The 26,138-nt window shown below is 40.1% G+C and overlaps 1 protein-coding gene across 3 annotated transcripts in view; it reads right to left on the reverse strand.

Moving 5' to 3' along the window:
* CRYBG3 (crystallin beta-gamma domain containing 3) overlaps positions 1 to 26,138 on the reverse strand; it is a 105,731-nt gene that overhangs the window by 58,533 nt on the left and 21,060 nt on the right. For all 3 annotated transcript variants that reach the window (XM_026491664.4, XM_026491674.4, XM_048214853.2), the window contains exons 3-4: positions 15,319 to 15,749; positions 612 to 6,804 (exon numbers count right to left, since the gene is read on the reverse strand). In XM_026491664.4, coding sequence (XP_026347449.1) covers positions 612 to 6,804; positions 15,319 to 15,749 — 6,624 coding nt within the window. The remainder of the gene's footprint in view (positions 1 to 611; positions 6,805 to 15,318; positions 15,750 to 26,138) is intronic.

Below are 26,138 nucleotides of genomic sequence, written 5' to 3' on the forward strand. Positions count from 1 at the left end.
TCCTAAAGAAAGTTCCATGATCTTAGGGATGCCAGAAAGGAAAGTCCCATGTTAAATGAATATTCTATGTTAGACATTTAAATATCTCTAAGGCAAAGAATACATATAACTGAATTTCAAGGCATTTTCTAGCTATAATGTTTTCACCTTTTTCTTTAAATTAGGCTGTTCATTGCCCTGCTTTGTATGAACAACATGAGCAACTATAGTGAGAAAATACTGTCAGGCAGTCACTTAAAATATTTTAAAATATTATGAAATATTTTACTGAGACACACAGGCTCAATGGTTCCAGTAACAAACTCTCCATACAGTGCCTTCAGAAATTCAGAATGTTGTCACTTAATTTAGCTTGAAAACTAAATATTAACAAAGAACTGCTTCTCCCTTATGACTCTTAAATTCTGACTAGGCAATTTTGTTTTCTCAATTTAATGGTTCAGCTAAAGTACAGGAGTTATGACACACTTCAATTAAAGGATAAAGTAACCTCTGATACATTTTTAAATCAATCTTTACACAACCTCAAAACACTGATTTTCTTAATAAGCTTTCAGATCATTTCATGATCCAAAGTACTACCTCACTAGTTAATAATCAAAATAACTTACCTCTGTGAACGGGCTTAATCTGCCTGAGATGTCCTGAGTACGGAAATATTTTGACACTGGTTCCTGAAAAATCCCACCAAATTGGGCTCCTTTCTCTGAGGAATGGGTTTTGGAAGTCTGCAAATACTGATGATAAGCACTCTTTAAAGAAGAATGTAGTTTGGAAGTAAGGTCAGATTTTTGTAGAAATGAAGCCTTTTCTGGCCACAGACCAACTTGCAGATTGGAGGTAGTAGGTTCATTTGACATTACATATGAATTCTTAGAAATTCCAGTCCTTTCCTCGCTATCATCAGGGTAAAATGCAATGGACGGGTCTGGCCGCTTGAAGGTTTCCTTCCTCCTAGCTCTCAGGCTTCCTTTATGTAATGGTTCCTCCTCTTCCTCTTCTTCCTCCTCTTCCTCTACCCCCTGTCTGTCTTCATCAAAATTCATCTTCAAACGCTCTGATACTGACTGGAGAAGGGATAAAACAGAAGAGGGCTGGCTTGCACTCTCTCTTGATTTTGTGGAGCCATGGTGACCAGGCGAGACCTCGCTGGACAGAATGTCCTCCTGAGAACTGTCATCCTCATAAATGGGAGACAAAGCTAAGGGATAAATTTTGTACCTTTTGGCCTCCACTGATAAGAATGATTCCGAACTATCACTATCAAATGTCTCACCTAATTTAGTATCCTTTTCAAAATGATGCATGAGGTCAGTTCTGCCCTCAGACCTCTCGCATGTGAGAACAGGCATGGTGTCAGCGGATGTCTCAAGAAACAAGAGAGAGTGTGTTCTCCTTACTTCTGTGGTAGCACACCTGTCCTCATCTTGAAGGGGTTCTTCATATAATATAGTGAAGGAAGAATTTTCTTGTTCATCCTGAGAAATGAAGGCTAAATTAGATTCTTCTTTTTCATGTCTGTAATTATCATCTCGTATTAGGTTATCTACTGCAGTAACAGATGTTCTTCTGTCTAGCTTCCCTATGGTGCCCTCAGGTTGAAAATCCGGCATTGCTAAAGCTGGGTAGCCTTCATAATCCTTACTTAATGTTGGTGATTCATATCCCCTGAAATAGGAGGCAAGTCTGTTGTCACACGCTATCAAGCCTTCCTTCCTTTCAGGGGGATCTTTCTCCATTTCTCCAACACTCTCTCCACCAGACCCTTGGGGGGGCTTTTCAGCTTCATATATGGGAGACATGGCCTCTGCATGTGTAACAGGCAATTCCAGGTCTGTTCCATATGTTTTCTGAACGTTTACCATTGTGGATAACACTTTGTGTTTCCTGATAGCCCCATCAGAATCTTCTGGAGAGATTATTTCCATTTCTCTTGGAGAAGGCATGGACGCAATCATGCCGAGGGTCTCTTTAGCCTCTCTCTTACGTGGTTTTTCCATTTCTAAGGAGGCAGGGACTGCCGCCGTGTGTGCGTCTTCCACTTCTATCACTTCAGTTTTCCTAATGCCCTCTCCAGCATCCTTTTGATAAGATATTTCCAACAGATGTCTTGCAGCCTTTCCAGTGATGCCCTTGACATCTTTTTCATAGAGATTTACCACTTCTAACATAATGGGCATAACCTCAGTTTTGCCCAGATCCCCTTCAGCATCCGTTAGGTACGTATCTTCCATTTCTAATCCAACAGGTATCACCTCAGTCTCAATATCCCCTTCAGCATCCTCTGCGTAAATATCTTCCATTTCTAACGTGGCAGGTGTCACTTCAGTCTTTTCAGTAATCCCCTCAAAGTCTTTTTGGTAGACCTCTTCCATTTCTGACATAACTGCTGTGATCCCAGTCTTGCCAACATCCCCTTCAGCATGCTTTTGGTAAATATTTTCCATCTCTAATGTGGGAGGTATCGTTTCAGTCTTTCCAGTAATTACCTCAGCATCTTTTTGGTAGATATTTTTCACTTCTGGAATAACAGGCAGCATGTCAGTTTTGCCAAGGTCTCCTTCAATAGCCGTCTTTTTATAAGCTTTTTTCATTCCTAAAATGGCAGGTAATCCCTCAGTTTTTTCAATATACCTCTCAGCATCTACTTGGTATACCTCTCCCACTTTAAGAATGTCAGCTATTGGCTCAGTTTTTGTGATATTCAATTCAGCCTCCTTTTTATGTGCTCTTCCCACTTCTGACAGAGGAGGGACTGCCTCAGATTTCATGATACTCAATTCAGCATCCTTTTTGTCCGTTTCTCCCAGTTCTAACATGGAAGGTCTAAGCTCCATTTTCCCCATATTTACTTCAGTATCTTTCTTGTGTACTTTCCCTACTTCTGACGTTGTAAGGAGTGTGCTTTTATTACTGTGTCCTAGCAAGCTTTTTTCCGATATACACACAAGACTATCAGACAAACTGCTTTTGGACGTCCCGGGTACATGGAGGTCATCATTTGCAAATGGAGGCCATTTGAAATTTAATACAAGAGTTCTTGTATTCTCCGTCCCAGTTTTGTGATTATCCACACACTCTATTTCCATTTTCTCTTTAGAGTCCTCTTTGAAAAGTAGTTGTGTTTTTACCTTATTATCTAACCCTTTATGGGCTGTGTCTTCAGCTAGTAAAACAGTATCTGATTTCTGCAAATTTATACTACCAGACTGTCCAGCTCCATTTCCAGAAAACGGGGATTTTTGGTAGACAACAATTTCTCTTCCTTTAATTGACTCTGTGTCATTAACTAAGTTACTTACAGAGAAGAATCTACCCAATACTTTATTTTCACTAATTTCACACGTGCTTTGGTTTACTGCCTGTTCAGACACCAAGAACTCCCTTAATGTATCACGTGGCTTAATGCTATCACTGTTCAGAATTTCTGAAGTATTAGCCTGAAGTTCAGAATCCCAGGTATCCTCAGTATCTTCAAAAGCATCATTTGTCAAATTTTCTTGGGCTGAATAAATAATCTCATTGACTAATTTCCTAGCTTGATCTTCTAACAAACAAGATAAATTCATTCTATCAGAATCAAAAAGCAGACTCTTCTCACCAGCTGTAGGTGAAACACAGACCTTTTCTTCCCCTTGGACAGCTGACCTGTTTTCCATGCCCTGCTCTTCCAAACGCTCTGTCAGTTGGATCCCTGCCAGCGTTCCTTCTGATGGGTTTTTCTCAGGGATGTCTTCTTTCAGAGTACCTGGATTCATTATGCCATCTGTGGCTATAAGCTCCTGGCAGGTAGCAACTATGTGTTTGGATTTTAATTCTTCCCTGACAGAGTTAAAAATTTCACTAATCAATGTATCAGCCTTTTCTTGTAAACCACTTTTGAGGTCCAAAAGTTGGTCATGTGCTCTCCTCCTCGCTTCTATGCGCTCGGCAGACGCTTCAGAACACTGCTGGCTTGAGCTGTTAACTGACGCCGGAGCCCCAGCAACTGCTCCAGCCTCTGCTTCCGTGGGATTGTAAAATTGGGCAGCAGTTGGAAAATCAAGAGATCCCTTCCCAGGAGGATTCCCAAAATGTTCCTGAAATGGGGTCACTTCCGACCCTGTTGGGACAGATGTGTCCAATTCCAAATAAGAGCTCTTAGGGTACAGCAGGTTGGTTAAAGAGGCACCTTCGTGTGCAGCATCTCTGGTAACTTGTGCAGAACTGAAATTATTTGGGGGACCACGTGAACTCAAAACCACGCTAACTGCTTCAGAGTTACTGGAGGAAGACATGCTATCAATACTACCACTGAGGAACAGAGTATCCTCTTTCTTTCTATGAGATAAGGCTTTCTTTTCTGATTTCAGCCCAGGAGCATTATGAAAGTGTGAATCCTCAGATGCAAAAGCTTTTTTTTCTGAACTTTTATCAGAATCCAGAAAAGGTGAATTCACTTTTGTGCTGTCAGTTTCTTGGAATTGCAGGGAAGCACTAGTTAGGCCGAGTTTTGCAATTTCTGAGAAACCAGAAATCTTTCTAGTCCCACCAATATCTGAAGGCTGATGAATCTCACAAGCATTGGCTTCATAATTCTGTGCCATTTGCCTAGTGACTTTTTCATTATGAACAGGAGGTAAAATCTCAAATGTATTCCTTTTGGGAAAAGCATGTACATAACCTAAGGCTTCTGCCTCTGTTTCCTGAATACCTTGATATCTGGAGGCAGGAGGAGAAACTTCAGGTTGACAATTCTCTTCAAGGCCAGAAGTTGAGTACTTCTCTTTTATCTCCTTATGATCCATCGATTGAAAACTTTTGTCCTGTTCAACCTCTTGGGAAGTTAATTCCGATAAAATAAGCTTTCCTGGCACATCTGTAACTTCAAACGGAGAAGAAATTTTATCCTGAGAAATGTCTCTGGGCTCTGTTTGGGAAACAGCTATCTTGGAGAGGGCTATAGTTTTTCCTCTTCCAGAATGCAACTCAACAGGAACGCTGTCCTGACCATAAACTTCCATTTTTGATAAAATTTTGGCAATGTTAGGTTTGGTTTCCAAGGAAAGAGAATCAGGCTTCTCTATAGTGCTCTTACTTGCTTGAGCATTTGAAAGCATCAATTCTGCTTTAGTACGGTCTTGAGATGCAGTGGAACTGTGGTCCTCAGAGAGCCTTTCAGACTCCAATCTCGAGTCCACTCCAGTTACATGAACATCTCTGGCTTCAAGATCTAGTGGAACCTGGCATTTTTCGCCTTCAGGAAGAGCTTCCTTGGATTCAAGAGTTGCAGAGGTATGCTCAAGATGAAGGTGAGCAAGAGGACTCTTCCCACCTGCTGCCTCAACACGATTTGCAACATCTTCTTCTTGACAGTTACTAGGCTGACTGGAAATACCAACGATGTTGACATCCCCAGTTTCAGTGAGCACAGAAGAACATTCGTCCTTTAAAACAGGAATATCTAACTTGCTTGGCATACCAACTCTGGAAACAAAGGTAGGAGATGAAATACTGAAATCTGATTTTTTACAGTCAAGGGTAAGAGATGTTCTGACATCAGGGGATGCTTTGGCTCGCTGAAGACTCTCAGAATCAAGAAGAGATTCTGAAATGTGATTTTGGTTAGGTTCAAAACTCAGTTCAGGTGCGATTTTACTTTCTAAGCACGCTACCACGGCTGACTCACTGATGTGCTTTACAGAGGCAGGGTTGTTTTGATTTATTCTAACCGTGTGAGGCATTTTGCCATGTGGCCTAAACTCAGGCTTTCTGGCTTCTGTTACAAACAACTGGTCAGTATCTTTGGGTAATGGCTCAGTTCTGTCTTTCGGAGCTTTTACGAGACTCGGAGCTGTGGGTTCACCAACCAAGGCGCTTTCTGTTTCTTGTCTGATTTTTCTAGCAGCCAAATTTTTCTGTGAGTCTTGGGCAGACAATCTATTTCCTTCATTTACAGGTTCTGTGTCTGTCGCAGCATGTCTCTGAAGAGCAGGGATGCTGGCATGACTGGCAGCCCGCTTTGCTGAGTTATCTACAGTCTGCTTGTCAGAACACTTACTCTCTGGCGACCGTGGCTCTTCAAGCCTAATTGATTTATTTGAACTCGGCAAATCTGTACTTCCCGGTTTGGTAGAGTCACTCCCGTCAGATTTCCTACAAGAGAAGTCAGAAACAGCAGGGTCCACAGGCTCAACATGTTCTCTTTGCACCAAGGTCCCATCGCTCATCACTGAGCTGACTTCCTTCACTGTAGTTTCTGTCGTAGTTATCCTCTGAAAATCTGGACTGCAAGGAACTTCGCTACCGTTACTTCCTGTAAACAACGCTGAACCTACCAAATTTCTGTCAGTCTGAGAAAGTGGTACACCGCTTAAATGGTGTTGTGAGTCAAATTCTCTAACAGTGGAGCTGGAGTTAGTCCCAGAAGAAGGGGATGACCTACTTCTCACAGGTCCCCCAGGATCATGTTTATTTAAGACATCCTTAGAAAAAGCAGAGTTGGGCAATTCTGGGTTTGTCAGATGGCTTTCTGTGTTAAGATTTATTTTGCTGCAGTCAGAGTCTTCTAACAGCCCTTCGAGCAAATGTCCTTTCACAGATACATCTGTGCTAGCTGATGACAATGATGATGCTATCCTCGCCTCCGTCTCGCTTCCAGGGCCAATATGGATGCTGGTACTAGAGTCAGAACTTTCATTTTCTCTGTCTGAGGGAGTCACAGTTTCCAATGCAGTCTGGTGCTTCAAATATTTCCTGATTTGTCTGGGGCCTCGATACGTCGCATACGTTACTGAAGGCCTCTCTGGTTTACCATCTAGTTGCCTGTAAAAAAGCAACAGCACCATAGTATCAGGAAATACAGTAACATTTAATAGTAAATCTAGAAAGTGTGGTAAAGTCTATCTTTCAAATTATTCCTACTTTTAATATGTATTAATTGGAGAAGGAAATCCTAAAATGTTTTAATTAAACCTGTCTTTATTTAAAATAATAATAAAGATTTGACAAGCAGCATGTGAATGTCAAGGCAGCATGAATGTCTGAGCTCCTTAGAACCTTTCCCCCTTACCTGAGTACGTACATCTCTCTCACTGTGGTTAACGGAGAGAACGTGGCCTGAAAAGTCCGAGGCTTGGGTTTTAGTTATAATCTCAAAGGAGTGCTTGACTGGAAGGAACCACACTGCTTCTATGCCTCATACTGGCAAGTTCATGGATATGTCACTGATTTCTCCACCATAACAGAGCATCACAGTGAGCTTCTCTTCCTGTGCTCTTAGATGTGAATTTAAACAGCAACTTTGAGCACACAGGCGGAGAACTTTTAAAGGAAAACAACTGGTGAGATGTCTAGCTCACATCAAGCGCTCATATGTATTAGTTAACTCAATGACAAAATTGCCTTAAAAATCCTCTCGTGTTAAGGTCTTCAAATATTCGATCAGTGTAGTGAGTATTAAACTGCTTGGGTTAAGTGCAGGAATCAAAAGGGACTTCTAGAAAAAGTTCTCTACTTCTTCTCAGACCCCGCACAAAGCTCCTCAGCTCTCTGCATCCAACTTCCTTTGAAGAATCTATCTCTGGGAGTTCTCATGCTGTCTGATGCTGCCTCCCAGCCCTTTACACATACGATTCTCTCCCCTTCAAAAGCTCCAGAGAGAAACTCCAGCGTCTTCTAAGACTCCAGTCACAAGTTATCTCCAGAGCAAACCTATCCCCGGGCCCCTTTCCTGCTAACAGGGCAGTCAGCCTCTGCTCTGTGGGTAGAAAGAACCCTGAGCACACAGCATTTGCCATATTAAATTATAAAGATCTAGGCACTTATTTATCTTCCTTGCTTGCCTGGTGGCTATTTGAGGAAGGCACGGTGTCTTAATCATCTTTATATTTTTAAATGCCCCCCACAAAATTTGGCAAACGGTACATGTTAAGTAACTTTCTGTGGATTAATGAATGACTAAATAAAGCAATAATAGTAAATGCTTAGTGTGATTTATTCCAGACACTCTTAATTATTACAGATGATATAAAAGTACTTTAAATTCTGAACTCTAGTTTCATTTTAGTGTCTCGACTCTAAGGATGGATGGTAGAAAATTTGATGTTCTAATTCTTTCAGGTTAAACATATAATTAACAAAACATGATAGAATCCAGTTACCAGTATCCCAATAAAGAAATCCAGTTACAACTATCCCAATATCTAAAATAATACATTTTCTCCCCAGCTTTAAAGCAGCAGCATTAAGAACACTAGACTTGTCTTCATGATTAAAGAGAAAGCAAACCTCCTTGGACACAATGTCAAATTTTCATCAGTTGTGCCCCTTACATATTTCTTGAATTTTAGCTGAAATAATGTATCTCAATCTATATAATTGCTGGCCCCTCAAACCCTATCACACCACTACTATAAAACCTTGTATTGGTCACATGCATGTTTTTACTGTCCATTATGAAGCACCTGAGGAGAAACAGAAAAAGGCTTTACCTTACAAAAGTGGTTTTAGCTTCAGCATGAGTGTCAGGCTAGATCAAAGACTATTAAGAGACAAACTCAAAAGTGAATAAGGGAACTGTCCATGAAAACACACAAAAAGAGAAAAGTACATATAGGTAAATTAATGTTACTAGTGAGATCTGATATCAAAATATATTAATTATTCAGAAAACACAAGAGCCCTCAGAACAACATATGAAGATCCAGAAGCCTGAATAAATGACAAGAAATTTTACTGGTTTGGTCAGTTTTTCTTTCAAAGCTTTAATGTTTTATACTTAAAACCAGCTTTCACCAGGCTGCAGTATTTTTTTTCCTCAAAAGATCAATAAAATAATTTTGAAGAAATGGCTACACAAAGAAATATACGTGATGTCCATAGAAATAGGCAATGAGACAGGAAGAATTTCATTCTAGTAAACTTAGTTCTCTTACTACCAACTCCCTCCTGAAGAGACATCAAGACATTTTATCCTGCACCAATCCAATAATGTACCTTTTCATCTAAAAGGTCTTCTTATAAAATAAACCATACAGAAAACCCATTAAATTTCAACACCCTCTAATAATGCCTTTTGGTAATTTTGGAGTTCTTCTGGGGGTGAAGGGAATCATTTTCCTCCATATTTTAGGACTTTCTGGGTAGTTTCAACTAAAACGATTAAATTGATTTATACAAACTAGTTTAAATTTCTAACTCAATAATCTCCTGCAGTACCTGGGTGGATGTTATATAATTGTAACTAAAATATATAGTTTATACCGAACAACTATATTATCATGTTTAAAGCACCGAACATCAAAGTTTCAAGCTTAGCTTGATGTACTGTAATTAGTTCTGTCAGGTACTGATGACCGGCACACCCTCTTTTGAAAAGGTTAGTCATGCCAACGTAGTCTATTTTCTACATCATTCTTTCCCAGGTTGCAGCTGAGTCTCCATAACTGAGTAGTATTAAGAATATAAAACTGTCCTTTAATTGCTAATTTTTCCCTAGTAAATAAAGTGGAAATGTCAAAAACGTGTAACTTTAAAAATAAAGATGGAAAATTAAAAAGATTTTTTCATAAGCTGCATAGAGAAAAGGGAGTATTAATTTCATGTATTATGTAAACTGTGTATGGGACCTACAATTCATCCTGTACAACCAAAAGTATGTGATCCTAACAATAGTAAGAACAAAGTAAAACAGGCGCTCTACTCCTCCCCCCTTGACAGAGAGCCACGTCCTCTAGGGCAGTGCCAGCTGCATTCCTAAGACACGATGGTGAAGGTCAGTCTCAAATGGACTGGTTGTCCGATCTCCACAGCTGATTTTAACTCTGGCAAAGTGGATACCTTGCCACCAATGACCCCTTTACTGACCTCAACTCTCTGGTCTACATATTCTGGTATGATTCCACCCACATCAAACTCAATGGCATAGTTAAGGCTGAGAATGGGAAAATTGTCATTAATGGAAAGTCTGCCTCCACCACTCAGGAGCGAGATCCTGCCAACATCAAATGGAGTGATGCTGGTGCTGAGTATGTTGTGGAGTCCACTGGCGCCTTCACCACCATGGAGAAGGCTGGAATTCTCTTGAAGGGTAGAGCCAAGAGGGCCATCATCTCTACCCTTTTTTGCTCATGCCCCCATGTTTGTGATGAGTGTGAACCATGGGAAGTGTAACAACTCCCTCAAGACTGTCAGCAAGGTTTCCTACATCACCAGCTGCTTGGCTTCTCTGGCCAAGGTCATCCATGACAACTTTGGCATTGTGGAGGGACTTGTGACCACAGTTCATGCCATGAGTGCCCCCAGAAGACCATGATGGCTCTTCTGTGAAGCTGTGGTGTTACGGCCAAGGAGCTGCCCAGGACATAATCCCTGCTTCTACTGGCATCACCAAAGTTGTGGGCAAGGTCATCCCTGAGCCGAATGGGAAGCTCCCTGGCATGTAGTTCCATGTCCTCAACCTCAACATGGCAGTTGTGGATCTGACCTGACACCTGGAGAAAGCTGCCAGATATGATGACATCAAGAAGGTAGTAAAATAGGCATCAGAGGGCTGTCTCCTGAAACTTTAATGGTAACCCCCACTCTGCCATCTTTGATGCTGGGACTGGCATTGACCTTAAATACCATTTTGTCCAGCACATTTCCTGGTACAACAATGAAGTTAGCTACAGAAACCAAGTGGTGGACCTTATGGTCTACATGGCCTCCAAGGAATAAGACCCCCTGGACCATCAGCTCTAGTAAGAGCACAAGAGGAAGAGAGAAGCTGTCAGCCACTGGGGAGTCCTTGTCCCTAACTCATCCCCAACACACAGAGACTGTCCCAACCTTGACACTGATGTTTCCATCCCAGGCCCCCTAAAGAACAGGAAGGGCTTAAAAAGTTCTACCTTGTCATAGATCAATAAAAAACACTGTACCCAGACCAAAAAAAGGGGGAGGGGTGAGAACAAAATAACATACCTATACATTTCAAATATTTAAGCAGACATACATACATATTGGAAATCTGAAAGGTTTTATGCATTTTAGCCCAAGACATACCTATCATGTGAAGATTTATTAAGCCTCTAGATACCACACATGGTTGTACACTTTTCTGTATATATTTAATATACCTGATATTTCAAAAGTCAACCAAAGACATGTGTCATTCTTCAAAGAAAATTCTAAATAACAGCCTAAAAATTTAAGCCTTAGAGCAAAGCACCTAGTTCATTTTTAGGAAAGTAGGATTAAGCTACCTTTTCAGCATTAAGATATATTTCCTTTCAAATTACATAGTTAACAATAACTTCTCTTACAATAGGGAAGTCTTTTAACTTTTCCATGTAAAGAAAAGTTGCAAATCCAGCAATCTTTAAATTTTAATTATATTTATTGTTTTGGAGGAGGGTAGAGCTAGGGGGAGAATGAGAGAATCTTAGGCAGGCTCCAATGCCCAACACGGGGAAGGTGATGTGGGACTCGATCTCACAACCCTGAGATCATGACCTGAACCAAAATTAAGAGTCAGAATGAGCCACCCATGTGCCCCTGGCAATTTTTTTTAAAATCACAATAAAGCTTTGATAGACAAAATTTTCATTATGGATATGAATCTGTTGAAAACAAAACTCATAGAATTTTTTTAAAGATTTCAACCCAACAATGAAGTAGCTTCCTAATAAATTACTCTGGAAGCCTAAGTTAATGTATGGAAGACACTCTACAAGTTGTTACCAAACAGGTTTAATGAAAGCCTTTCTGGATATTAAAAATGAATTCTGCATAGTGAACTATACATAAAAACAATTACGAAGCTGTTTATTATTTTTACTTAAGTGAAGATGAAATCATTTATGATGACTTTTGAGAAGGCTTTTTTTAAACACTCTTCAAATTATAGGTCATAACTTGTCTAAATTTTGAAAACTGTAATAGTGATTTCAAATCTATGTTTGATATTATAGTAATGCACAGAATTATACAGCACAGAATACTTTATAAACTTGTCTGAATTATTAACCCTTTTTAATACACTCTGATTATAAAAGATGTATAGAGAAAAAAAGTAGGGGCATTTTTACATGAGAAAGATGATGTAAAATCTTGGTTAATTCACTCTTCCTTATATTAAAAAATTGAGATTTTTTTTGTGACATTGAAATCTCCTACTAATTTCAGAAGTACAGACTCTGATGAGAGAAAACACTCTCTAGAGGCCTGAGATATAAGAGAGGCCATTTCAGATTTCTTTCTAAGTCAGCATGACTGTACTTTAACTTTGTTTAATCCAGAAGCCTGATTCGTGGCTCAGCAAGCATACACCACACACCTGCTTTATAAATGAGTGCCTAACAGAAAACCATCTTACCCTTACAATATTGATCAGTGCTCCTACTCCCTGCATCCCTTGACACTAAAACCTGTGATTCCTGCCTGTATGCTCATCTATAATCTTGAGCTTTACAAGATGTAAAAAAAAGTACATAGCCCTATAAAAACTGTTCATTCCCCAGAGCACTTTCTTCCCTGTGAGATGCATGTTTTCCCGCCAGCTGTTCTAACTTGGGCTTGAATAAAACCCCTTACCTTCAGAGATTCTACAAGGCTTGTTAGTTTTGCATCAACGACTCTTAATTTTAAATAACATTTTATATTTGGAATAGTCTCATAATCTTGATAAAAAAGTAAACATATCCTTGCTTTTAGTAAATTTGTATCACAGAACTAAAACAACTTTAATACTTATAATGCAGTCTTAAAATTATTAGTAAATAACTTCTCCAGACATATTAAATTTCTGAAATTGGTTATAAGTGGTTTTTAATCATATTGTCAAAATAAACTATTATCCAAAATGGTCTTCAACTTTTATACGACAGTTCCTGAACAAACTGACATTTGTCAATAGGAAGTTACTAACTGCAATTCTACACCTGATGATTTGTAGGACTTCTGAAGCTGGGCCAGAGGAAGCTTCTCTATCAGTCACGACAAGAGCTTTGTGGAGCTGGTTCTGGTAATTGCCTTAAGCAATTATTCTATTAATAAGGAGTGCTTTTCCAACAAGAAATAAGAGGCACAGTATCATCTTCCATTTTCTTCTGTCCAATACCAAAGAAATAAACCTGACCTACTAATCGAAATCAAAGGGGGATTAAAAAAAAAGTGGGAGGAAAAAACCACAAACTTCCCAGTCCACCTAATTCCCATATAACAGCCTCAAAATCCCCAACACTTTGAGTACTCTGGTATAAAAAGCCATCTGTAGAGGTTGTTAGAAGATTGCTGCTGGGCCCTACTCCCAGAGACTCTGGTTCAGTGGGGCCGAATCAGATAATTTGTATTTCTAATGATTCCCAGGTGATACTGATGCTGCTAATCCACACATTTGTAAAAAGCAGTACTTCACGGGGCGCCTGGGTGGCAGAGCGGTTAAGCGGCTGCCTTTGGCTCAGGGCGTGATCCCAGCGTTCTGGGATCGAGCCCCACATCAGGCTCCTCCGCTATGAGGCTGCTTCTTCCTCTCCCACTCCCCCTGCTTGTGTTCCCTCTCTCGCTGGCTGTCTCCCTCTGTCAAATAAATAAATAAAATCTTTAAAAAAAATAAATAAAAATAAAATAAAATAAAAAGCAATACTTCAGACAATCCTTTATTACAGAGGTACCCCAATTTAACCATCTTTCTGCTGTTGGACATTTGTTTCTAATGATATGTTCCTGTAAACAAGGTTTCAGCAAACATTCATGTCTATCATCAGAAACACCCTACAAGCTTTTCCAGGTTCTTGATACAAACGTCTCTCAGGAGGGCCTCCACTCCCAGCACTACTGCGTACGGAGCATCAGCTGCATGAGCTCTGAGGAACACAGAACATCATCCTTTACTGCTACTGTCATCAGTTTCATAGGAGAAAGGTTATTCCATTTTAGTTTGCATTTCCTTGATTGCTGGTGAGAGTAAGCCTTTCTTCCACTTATGTATTAGCATTTCATATTTCTTTTATTTGCCCATATAACGTATCATCGTTTATTTTGTTTGACACACGGAGTTTGAAAATTAGAAGGAATCCAATCCACTATTCTCTTTCCTGACACTTTCCACTGCTATCATGCTTAGAAAGCTGTTTCTCACCAACATAGAATAATTCCCATTTAGCTACTTTTCGTTTTGTATTTTTAAAAAAAATTTGTTACTCAATTTTGTTTTAATATAACAATGAGTTAAGTAGCTAGCTTTTATTTGTTTCTCCAAAGTCCTCCTTTCTATAATACAGAAAAAAAAAATTTAAAAAAAAAAAGGACATAAAAATGTCATCACATTCAAGGGTTCAAATCACTTATATACGAGGGTTTTCTGGACAATCCATTCTGTTCCACTTAAATGCTTAGTAAATATTACAACAGTATGACACTGTTTCAAATTCTGTCGCTTAATCAGCACAGTGACATCTGGTAGGGCAAGCCTTACCCCATCGATCTCGATGGGCAAACTCAAATCTAGCTGGGTCTCAGTTTCTCACAAGTGTCAGCTAGGTCTGTGTCTACTCCTGGAGCTTGCTATGAGGAACTAGCTCAAAATATAGACATGAAAATGCTCTGAAACTACAAAGAACTACACAGTTAGCTCTAAGTTATCATCTACACCTGACTATATAATTATTGATGACCTCTTCAAATAATACAACTCACAGGTAGAAGTTAAATTAAAATCAAAACAGAAGCTTATGAGTTATGAATGAATACATCTGTGCTACACAAAATGGCTAATGGACTAAACATTGTTATATACATTTTCTGGGTAGAAAATAATCCTTCTAGCTCATTTGAGTAAAAGAAAAACAGGTTGGTGCCTGTTTGTTAAAGAAAAAAGGGATGGTGAAATAATCTTTACATCTGTGCAAGATTTCAGTTTCTCAGAGCTGTGGAAACAGCTCACAAGGCCAGTTTTACCAGAAGTCAATTTGACTTCTTTCTTTAGCCCCTTTAATTTCATTCCACAAAGAAAAGATATTAACAGAACGTGAATACAAACCTTAGAATCATTTTTGTTCCCAAAATGCAGATCCTGAACTCACTGCCTGTCCTAATACAGGAAGAATTCAGACAACAGAAAACACTCTCATTCAAGGAAGTCTTAAATTTGTTATAAAGACTTATTTCTAAGTTAGCATGTAAAAGGTATCAGTACTGTCCCTTAAAAGAGGTTAAAAGGCCCTAGATTATGACGCACGGAATCATTTATTTTTTTTTAAACTAGTAACGGGAATATTACAGAATACTTAGTAGAACTAAGGTTTAAAAGCTAGGTCCAAAAGCTCACTTTTTTGGCTAAGTAAATTGTAAACTTACTTTAGTAAATCACTGGTTTCCTGTTCACTGTCTTGTGTTGTATCCAAAGAAAAGGCATCTGAGGGTTCAGCTGAGTTGGACTCTGGTTCTTCTGGGGGAAGCGCCTGGGTTCCCAGGGAGCCACTGACAATCTCCCTCTCCCTTCTGACCTCTTCCACAGGACGTTCACTGGGATTTTGTATATCTTTCTCAGTTTTGTCATGGTCATCTTTGAAAGAAGATTGCTTGGCATCACTAAGAGATGATTTTCCTGAGATATTGAATAAGTTACCAAGAAACTGAAAAAAGCTTTCTTTTGGCTGTCTGTCGTTTTCTCCTATTTTGGTGTCCGAGGTGGAACGGGAAAGGTCATTTGGCTTTTTGGAATCTTCCTGCGTTGGAAGAGGGATTCGCTTCTCAGCCTGGTTCCTTTTGTCCTCACTTTGGGGAATCTTTGAAAACACAATAGAGAATAATAAACATCGTCATTTAAAAAAACAACACAGATCGACTAATAACCTATTATATGACACACTTTATGTCAGACGCCAGGGCTACATCTGTGAGCAAGACTGATGGCTTCGGATTCCTCGGGCCATTTACAGTCTAGCGAAGGGCACGGTCAGCACAACTTGAAGCTATACAGCAGATGTCATGAAGGGAGAAATACAGCCCACGTGGGAAGCCAGAACGGGAGTAACCGGTCCAGGATCGGGGGCAGTGACAGCAGAGGATGATTCCTAGAAGTGCCCTATGAAGGACACCGACTGCATGACCGCGTGATGCTTGTGCAACCCCTTCCTTCGCCAGCGCTCCTTCTCCCCCCGCCCCCACTGTAGTCAGTGGTGTGTCAGCTTCTAAGACGTTAAAGATGAATGGAAGTTAGGGCACAAAACGAGAGATGTGTAGGGAGAGATAAGGGACAGATCACGGCAAATTTTATGTATATTTAAATTTAGCCTTCATTATTCAGAGCCAAAGGACAGTACTTTCAAGCACCCTGTACATTAGATAACACCTAAATAGACCTCATTTCAGCACTGTCCTAACCCGAAGAAGCTGCCACACTGTAAAATTGTCTCTCAGTAAGATGAGGAAAGACAGCAACATGGTGTATCGATTCAGAGGAAAAGCCCACCATCCTTAATAGTAAACCACAAAATCCTCCGATGTGCATTCATGCATGCCCTGTGCAGTCCCGGGAATTCTTGCTGATGTCCAGCACTTCCACGGGTGTGTTCTGCCAGCTCATAATGAAGCTCCTAGTAAAACAAACTTGCACTCGTGTGTACTCTCTGTGAGGAGAGGCTGAGCTGCTGCATCGACGAGCTTGCTGGCAACCCCGTCACACTCTTCCCCGAAGCGTCATGAACCGCAGGCCCATGTGCCAGGTCAGCCTGCCTTCCAAGCATGCTGCTCACCTACTCGTACAAGGAATGCCTGTCTGACAGTTTCTGTCAGCTGTCACGCTCACTAGTCCTTACACAAGAAAAGCTCCAGTGTGAGTCAGAAAAAAGATCAGTACAGCAAGGTAAAACCACCTCAGGGCACGGGCGGTTCATGACGGAGTTTGATGAGGCTGATCCCCGAGCAGGCGAGAGCATCATAATTTCAATGTTATTTGTTTACCTCGTTCCATATTTTAATCCAAATTCAAAATAGTTTTAATGGAGCGTTCCTCTAACCACTAATAAAATTTAGCATATGAAAGCATGAGAAAAGTGTAGAACCTATTAGCCCCGGAAATTAAATTCAGGCAATATTTTAAGTCTGTTCCCCACCTTTGGAGTCAGAGGGTATTTTTGAGGAAACACACAGATAGCATTTTTCTGTGTGTTAGGAGCTTAATAAAACTTGTGAGTCTCTACATTTAGAATATGACCAAGCTTCCAGAGTCATTCAACATCTCACCTTTTACTGGTTTCAACTGCAACTCACTCCCACTTGTCTCCACCGCAGTCCTCCAACCTTGCGCTCGTTTTAGGGAGAAAGTGCTGTAAATTAGCTGTGTCCTCTCCTCACATAAAGGGCCTCTCAGTTTGGCAAAAGAGATGCCAGTTGACATTTCAAAAATGCTCACATGTATGAAGATATACATTTTTTGTCCTTCAGCTATGCCATTTAACTTGGTGTAATTAACAGTCACAACATTTCTTCCTGAGTCAGAATGAGCTAAGACTGTAACATGAACAGAACAGTGAATTTTTTTTTCCATAGCTAGTATGAATGTCTGCTCTTCCTGGGTAGCTATCTGAAGGAAGTAAACTATAGGCTATTCATCAGAATATCACAGATATTCTTAAAATGATTCAGAGATTCACAAGAGTCTTATAAAACTGGGGCAATGGTTTAAAAAAGGGGGGGACATTAAAAGAACATGGAGATTACATTTTTGGACATCAGTAAAATCTCAAGATGATTTCTGTCAAAAATACTATTTCACTTCCTCAACTATTTTTTACTTGACAATTCCTTCCAAAATACAATAAACTGCTTTCTAAACAAAAGAGATACATTTTCCTAAACAAGTGAAAACCTTTACATTTAACCTTTTTATTTTTTAAAAAACATTTTATTTCTTTTTGTATTTATTTGAGAGACAGAGAGAGAGGAGAGTGAGCGAGCAGGGGAGCAACAGAGGGAGACAGACAAGCAGACTCCACTGAGAGCATGGAGCCCTATGTGGGGCTTGATCTCACGACCCTGAAGATCATGACCTGAGCTGAAATCAAGAGTCAGAGGCTTAACCGACTGAGCCACCCCGGCGCCCCTAGATTTAACCTTTTTAGAATTATATAATTTAAAAAAAAAAAATATCACTTGTTTTTCCTTCTCTTTAGTTTCAGCTTCTTTGCTATTCCAGAATTTCTGTATCTTCAGTTTACTGAAGAGTGTTTTTTGTCCTTGGATGTCTCCATTTCTTAATTTTTCTCTAATAATCTTCTGAGAAATTTGTGTCAGTGAAATACTCCCAACAAGAAAAAAGTATCTAAATCTAGGAACAAGAACTAGCAGGAAAGAGCACTGCTATTCAAAGTAAGCACAATAAATTCTTTATTTTTATAATTAAAAATTTAAGTCTGATCTAAAACAGCTGGCTCTTTCCCCTCAGCCTAAACAACAATAAAATTCAGCCTGCCACAAGTGAGGGCCAACGCTGCCTGCCAACAGGACCGCCTGCCAATGTTCCAAGGAGTAGAATGAAAGCAGTCAGGATTCAAGCAAACAAAACACCAATTCCAGTTGCTCTCAAAGATGCTGGTATTCCACATACAACAACAAAGGCTACTGATGCAGACATATGTAACTGGGGAATCTGACATTTTTTCCCTTCACACTCAATTTGCTATAATGCAGAGCCCTTGGGTCTCCGTTTCATCCATCTATCTCCTCTCTGTGCGATGTGCCTAATACAGGGCAGCACAGGAAAGCACCAGGGACACCGATTAGTAAGACATAGTTTCAGCTTCAAGGAGCTTACAGTCTAGCAAGATACTCTTTGCCGTGTCTCTGGGTGGGGCTTAGAAGAGAATCCACTACATTGAGGAGGTAACATTTGAGCTTGCTCCTGAAGGGGGAGAAGAGCATCCTGGATAACAGTATAACAGCTACAAAGACACAGAACTATGAACTGTGCTTGTCCTGGCAGGGGTGTGGCTGAGGAAGACCAGGGAACAGAGAATAGAGAATGAGGTGGCTGACTACTAGAAGCAGAGGCTGAGGGATAACAAAGTCACAGATAACTAAGTTTTCTAAATTGGGCAACAATTTGAGTAAAGTAAAAAATGGATATGGGAAATACGAGAAGCAAGACCAGGACCTTTGTGGGGATGGGAGGAGGTAAGGCAACAAATTACTTAGGTGTCAAACATTGAATTTTTAGTCCCCTGCTGATGTACAAGATGAGATGTCTGGAAAGTAGTCAGAAGCACAGTTTAAGAATGCAATTTGGCCATATGCAGAGTATGCAGGATAGAAAGGGGACCCACAAAAGAGCTCTAGGGAAAACAAAAGATTAAACGGAGGTGCAAATTAGAGAAGAAATCAGTGAGATGGAGAAGGCAAAAACCAGACCAGGTCATCCCTCCAGAATACTGGTCTCCAAAGGCAAAGGACAAAGAATATTTCCAAAAGCAAATGGGGAGTAAATTCCAAATGCCATTGTGAGGTCTAGAAAGATGTCTATCCTCCTCCACTGTTCCTCAAAAACATCAGGCACACTCATGCCTCTGGAATTGTACATCGACTCCTCTCTGCTTCGAATGTTCCTCCCCCACATAGCTATATGACTCAGTCCCCCTCACTTCCCTCAGACCTTTACTTACAAGTCATCTCTTCATCGAAAGCTTCCCCAGTCACTCCAAAACTGTCAATTTCTTCACTCTGAAAGTGCCAATACCCTCTCCTTTTTCTCCTCTGTACTTGCGAGTGTCAAATATACACACACACACACTCTCTCTCTCTCTCTTACATCATTTAATATCTGTTTCTTCCTCTAGAAAGTAAAAGCCACCGAGTGCAGGGATTTTTGTGTATTTCATTCAGTGCAGTATCTCTAGCACCTTGAAATGTATCTGACAATAAGAGGTGCTCCAATCATTGTTGGATTCGTAAATAAGGAATGAGGACTCTACAGAAGCCCCAGGAATGCAAGAGAAATGGTTTTACCAGCTTAGGAATTTGTGAGTACAGCCCCAAACTCTAGGTGTTAAGCTATGAGTAGAGAGGCAAGGGAATAGGAATAGTTCGTGAACAGAAGGGATTACTTTGAGAAAATTTTTTAACTAAAAAAAAAATAATAAAAAAAAATGACAGTTTAAGGTCTAAGACAAAATAAATGGCTTTTTGTTCTTGTTTTGGGGATCAGCTCTATACCTATTAGAAAGACAGTAACTGCTGTACAAGACAGGATGAAAGCACAGAGTGAGATAAAGAGACCAGTAGAGTCTCTAATACTTCTTTTAATAATAAAGGGCAAATATTAGCCTTGAAGAGGAGTAGGGACACGTCCTCTTCCAGGTAAAGAGGTAAGGAAGTGGCTAAGGCCTGAGCAGTTCTGCGAATGGAGAAGACAAAGAGCAAGGTCCAACAAGTGGCTCTGACCTCAGCAGAGAGGAGAGATGGCACGCCAAAGGAGGGGCATGCAGGGGCAGCTAGGATTTGGGCTCCCCAAATACAGAAGATCTGGAAAAGTGTCTCTGGCGAATGCAGTAATAGGCTGAAACGGGTAGACCATGTAGCAGTTAGGGTCCATGCAAGCTTGAAAGCATTCATTCACTCAGTAAATAATGAACAGCGCGATACCATTCCAGGTGTTTAGATGCAACACTAAAAAAGGGCTACCAATAGCCCTGTTTTCATGGAGCCCACATTTCAGTGATGTAAGAATTTATTTGCAGGTCAAACTGGTATTAGCTTGTCACCTCCTCGAGTAGCCTAGAGCAGGTGGCAGGTGCTGTGCCAACGTGGTAAGTGGCACAGGGAAGAAGGTCAAAAAGGTCACGGGATAGAGACTATCACCAAAGAGCCTGTTGAGTGGAAAATAATGAAGAGCCAGGTGACTCTTCCTTGACGGTCTCAAGCACCTGGCTCGGTCATCCTTTCTACCTCAGACTCTGCCCTGATTGTGCATAGCAAGGATAATCCTTCAGAACACCCTGACTCCCAGTTCCTTAACACCCTCAACTCTGGTGACCTCCACTTCCATTCTTCTTACCTCTTTCACTAATTCTGACCCTAGTGAGTCATCCATAACTGTGTCACCTCTGAAACTCAATCTCAGGCATTCCCCAGGGTGTACACCCTCTCCTCCTTCCAGCTGTCTTATCCCACTGTCCCAGGTGTACCCACTGTACCACTTCTCCTGTCCCATCACAGCTTCTGTCTTCTCTTACACTGCCCCTTTCAGTTCCCACAACGTTTCCTATCTTCTCTATCCAGACACCAAATATAACCAATAACCTCAAAGTCTCTGTTTTATTCCTCGGCCAACCCCACTCAGAAAAATTACAGCTTTCTCTTTTCTACCTAAGTGAATGAGTCTTGCTTTAAAACACCACAAGGATATGCACAGTACGCAGATTTGGGCTGCTGACAAATTTACAATTTACAGCCCTGGCTGGAAATCTGTCTGGAATCTTTCCTCATTTTCCACAGCAGCTCTTTCACCTTTCCCACCTCCTCCACTATCCCACCCCCTTGCTTAGCAGAGGTCCCTACTCTCTATTTCATGCAGATGTTCCTGCATAGCCCTGACTCCAGCAGCATCGGCACACTTCTTCACTCACCGGCATGCTCACCACGAAGGAAGGACTCCTCCTGAGGTGAATTCTGCCACCAGGGCACCAGTGCAGAGTCCTTGTCTCCTTGGGAACCACAGTTCCTCATCTGCCCCTTCTGGAAGCCCACCATTCAAAAGTCAATGCACAAGGATAGCCCTCTCCTCTCTTTACTACCAACCTCCTCAAAAAAGGGTTCCCAACCCTCACCATCTTCTTTCCCCTTTCCTCCCAATCACTCTCTAAATGCTTACAATCTGGCTTCCTCCCTAGTTGTGCTGACCACAGTCACCAAGAAACACTGTCCCACTTGCTAATCCAATACACTTCTTACATGGTGCGTCTGCAGAATGTGAGACTGAGTCTCTTCCTGATAACCCATCTTCCATTTGCTTCCATGACATTACTCTGAGATTTTCCTTCTTCCCCTCACTTTCTTGACCTCCTTCAAGTTCAAATCATTCTAGCCATCCCTTACAGAACATGCTTCTCAAACTTCTAGCTTGGGCCTGCTTCATCTTCATGATCTTCTTATGAGGTTTCATTTCCCACAGATTAATCAGATGATTCCCAGATTATTTGTGGCTCAGGCAGTATGTTCAACTATCAATCAGGCATCCATATCCACCTGGACATTTCACTGCAACCTCAAGCTCAATACATCCAAAACTGAATGTGACCATGTTCTGTCTTCATTCTGTCATTTTCTGCAAATCTTAACATTTCCACTTGTTAAAAAGTCAAACAAAACCATCACTCGTTTCCTTGCTTGCACTGTCCCCAGTCCATTCTCCAGACAAAAACTAGAGCAATCTTTTAGAGTTCAAATCTGATCATCCTTAAAGGCCTTTAATCACTATGATGGCACTGCTGTCAGGATAAAATCCACACTCTCAAGCATGGCACTCAAGGTCAAGTTGGTGGGTCTAGCCCCCTGGGTCTATCTCCAATTCCATCTCTTGCCACTCACAATGCTCACAAATACCTAATGCCACCGTAGCCATCCTCATTCTCTCCCCAGCTCCCCTCTCCTCTCTCTCTCTTCCTACAGAACGCCTTCGCAATAATGCTGTTTCCACTGCTGAGACCACTTACTCCTTGCCCTCTTTAGGAAATTTCTATTACAACGGAAGTGTTTTCAGAACGGAAATCGCCTACGTACATGTTCTTCCAGTGAACATTTCTAACACCCTGTTTTCCCAGTCACCGCAAGGTGAAGGCAAACAATTTTATACACTTTCGTCCTGAATATGACTATCACTTAAATTATTAACACGTACTAAAATCTGACACTCATAAACTAAAACCAGCTGCTTACTTGAGAATTCTAGTTAGTTTTCTCCTAAGACATCTGGTTGCAACATATTACTTGACAAATTTGTCAATATTTGAAATTCCACCACCAATAGTTAAAATCTCCTCAGTTTTGAGGAAAATAATTATCAGATTATTACTGATATCTTCAGTTAGCTATAGTTTAAGTGGTGCTAAAATTAAGGAGGGCACGTATTGCATGGAGCACTGGGTGTTATACGCAAACAATGAATCATGGAACACTACATGAAAAACTAATGATGTACTGTATGGTGACTAACAGAGCATAATAAAAAAATTTTTTAAATCAAAATCACTACTTACCTTCATCATAATGGATTTAATTTGTGGTGGGATGCCTGTTTAATTCCATATAAACTACTGATACATATTTGCATGAACAAAATTTTTCAGTAAATGGATTTCGGGACTAATGGTAAGGTGCAAAGATGAGTGATTTATACTCCCACTATTAAAGTAATTTTGCTTGAAAGATAACATCACAAATTTATCACAGCATTATTTTTCCACTAAAAAATTAGAACATGCCAGCAGGTTGGCCATCAACTGTTTTGCTCTAAGCTGGTTATTGTTTAACATAACAAATGACCTGCAACTTTTATGTCATGACTCAGTGTTGTGATCACTTCTGAGATGCCACAAATAATTTGTTACTAAAGTTAGTTAAAAAGTTGAAATTTTACTTTTTAAAAATGCTCTAGAATGGAATCAAGATTGAGGTGTTACTTTCAGTTTTTCATTTCCATGTAATTTCTGATAAAGGGATGTATGCCCTTAACCATAAGTGACCCAATACAGTCATCTATCATGTGTGTCAGAGCAAACAACACAGGAGGAAAAACCGTTGACCTAAATAAGAAAAGTCTGAACTATAGGGTAGCGATGGGTATGGACAGGAAGAAAGGGCTTTTGATGGCCCCTGGCACAATGGGGAGAGGGACAAAATGATAGAATCATTTCCAAACATCAAGATTGGGTAATTGGCGGCAACTTTTAGCAGGACAGAGAACACAGAAAGAGAAGAAAATTAGGATAAAATAGTCTGAGTTCAACTCTGACTGTGTCAAATCTTATACCCAGCAACACTGGCAGGAAAGGTGCATCAAAGAATTGGTTCTATTACCCTGATGGTCAGCAAAACACATTGGGCTGCAGGGACAGGTGTGAGCTTTCTCACAGGCTAAGATGTAGGAAGAAATCAAATCAACCAGGGCAGGTGTGTAAGGACAGAAGAAAAAAAGGAGCAAAATGACATAAAGTAGGAGAAAAGCCACTCCTTTCTGTTACAATATAAAGAGTTCTCCAACGAAAACACTGGGCCAGAATAATAAATGCTTTTATTTCTAGGATAGCTTTTCAGAACCCCCTCTAATGTTCCTGAATCAGTATCTGGCACCCACAGAGTAAATGTACTCACAAAAATCTGGAGTATGTACATAACCTTTCATAGTCAGTTTCCATTCTGACAAGGTACTCCACTCCATCATACCACAAAGTAGGACCATTACAGGTCTATGACGGAATGAGCTGCTGCAGATCAAACCAGGTACCTTATCACACATTCAACACCCAGGAACTCTAAGATATCAAGGCCCCAGACCAGCACCAGCCATACTAACAGGCTTCAGCCCTGCCAGTTCCTTTGGGCGTCTGGACCACAGAGCAATACAGCAGGATCTCTACTTTAGGCACCTGGACAGCACTGTCTTTATAGAAGCAATCAAGGGGTGAGAATTTTTTACTTCTAGCTGAATTTCAATATGTATATCTCCATGTATGCCTTTTCAAATGTGATAGAGAATCAATGTTTCTAATAGCTATTTCTACACTATTCACCCAGAAAAAAATCAGCACCATTCTCAAAGACTTATTTCTAAGTTTTAGCCAGACTTTATATGGCAAGAAGTCACCTCCTTCCCTGAGTACCTGTATTGTGTCTGGTATCGTGCTATACATGTTATCTCAACTAATTCCAAAACACTTCTATGAAACAGGATTTGAACACCCCCCCCCCCAATACAGATCAGCAAACCAAAGTTCAAAGAGGTTGAGTAAATTTTCCAAGATTACAAAACTACCACATGGAAAGCTGGGATTTAAGCCCAGATTTGTCTGATTCCAAAGACTGTTCTTTCCATCACTGCATATGTTAATTTTAAAACTTTTCCAAGGGGGCCCATAGTCGGCAGAGGCAGAGAAATAGTGGCTCACTATGAGACAACTCATTCCCGTCATCAACATTCCCATCAATTAAAGCTAATCTATTTATAAATGGGTTCCAAATGCAATTAAGTTGAAATTTCTTAAAAAAAAAAAAAAAGAGTTCCTGTATTTGAAAAGGAAAAATTTGAAAATCTTTATAATAAATGGACATCATGCTGCTGCTATTATCTGTATTGCTGAGAAAAAAGCGATAGCAAGCATTTATTAAGGCCATAATTTATTTAAAAAATTAGTTCAATAATCAATTTTCCTCTAACCTAGCCAAGAAAACATTTAATGCATTTAAATTTGACTATCATTTCACTTTTGGCCAAGAGAAAGTTGAAAAAGACCAATAAGGAAAGAAGAATTACACAAACCAAAAAATGAACAGCTGTATAAATTTAACATACCCATCTTACTAAACAGCACTGTACATTCGATACAGGATTAATATAAAAAACAATGAGTGACTGTTTTTCTTCAGTAAGATATTCTTGAGCTACAATTTTCTATCCTAACCTATCAGTAAACGGAGGCGATAGTTACAAAAAAGTGCGGATCTTTGTTGCAAATGATTTACTTTTAAGATTAAAGATAAGTGTTATAAATCATAAATAAAAATAATACAACTAGATTGATACTCCTTGATTATTCATAGACCATAGACATCTATCAACCACTGCCTCTTGGAAACCACTCCAGAACCTTCATCAAAGTTGTATGATTAGTTATAAGCAACAATTCTAAAATGGGATAAAAGTTAAATTTTATGTAAAGCAGATGTCAAGCTACTGAGAACAAGCCTAATAATCATCAATTTATTTAGGTCTGGGCTGGAGAATATATAACCTCTGGTTCACGTTTAATTCATTTTATTTAGCTCATGACTTGTTTCTAAAATAGATTTACTGCCAGACCTCTTTTAATTTTTTAATAAAATTTCTTTCTGATAAATTTAGTTTATGAATACACCTTATAAATTAAGTTCACAAATGGGAAGCATTATACAGAACTGCATCTCAA

This window comes from Ursus arctos, unplaced genomic scaffold (genome assembly GCF_023065955.2).
Source record: "Ursus arctos isolate Adak ecotype North America unplaced genomic scaffold, UrsArc2.0 scaffold_4, whole genome shotgun sequence".
Classification (NCBI taxonomy): domain Eukaryota; kingdom Metazoa; phylum Chordata; class Mammalia; order Carnivora; family Ursidae; genus Ursus; species Ursus arctos.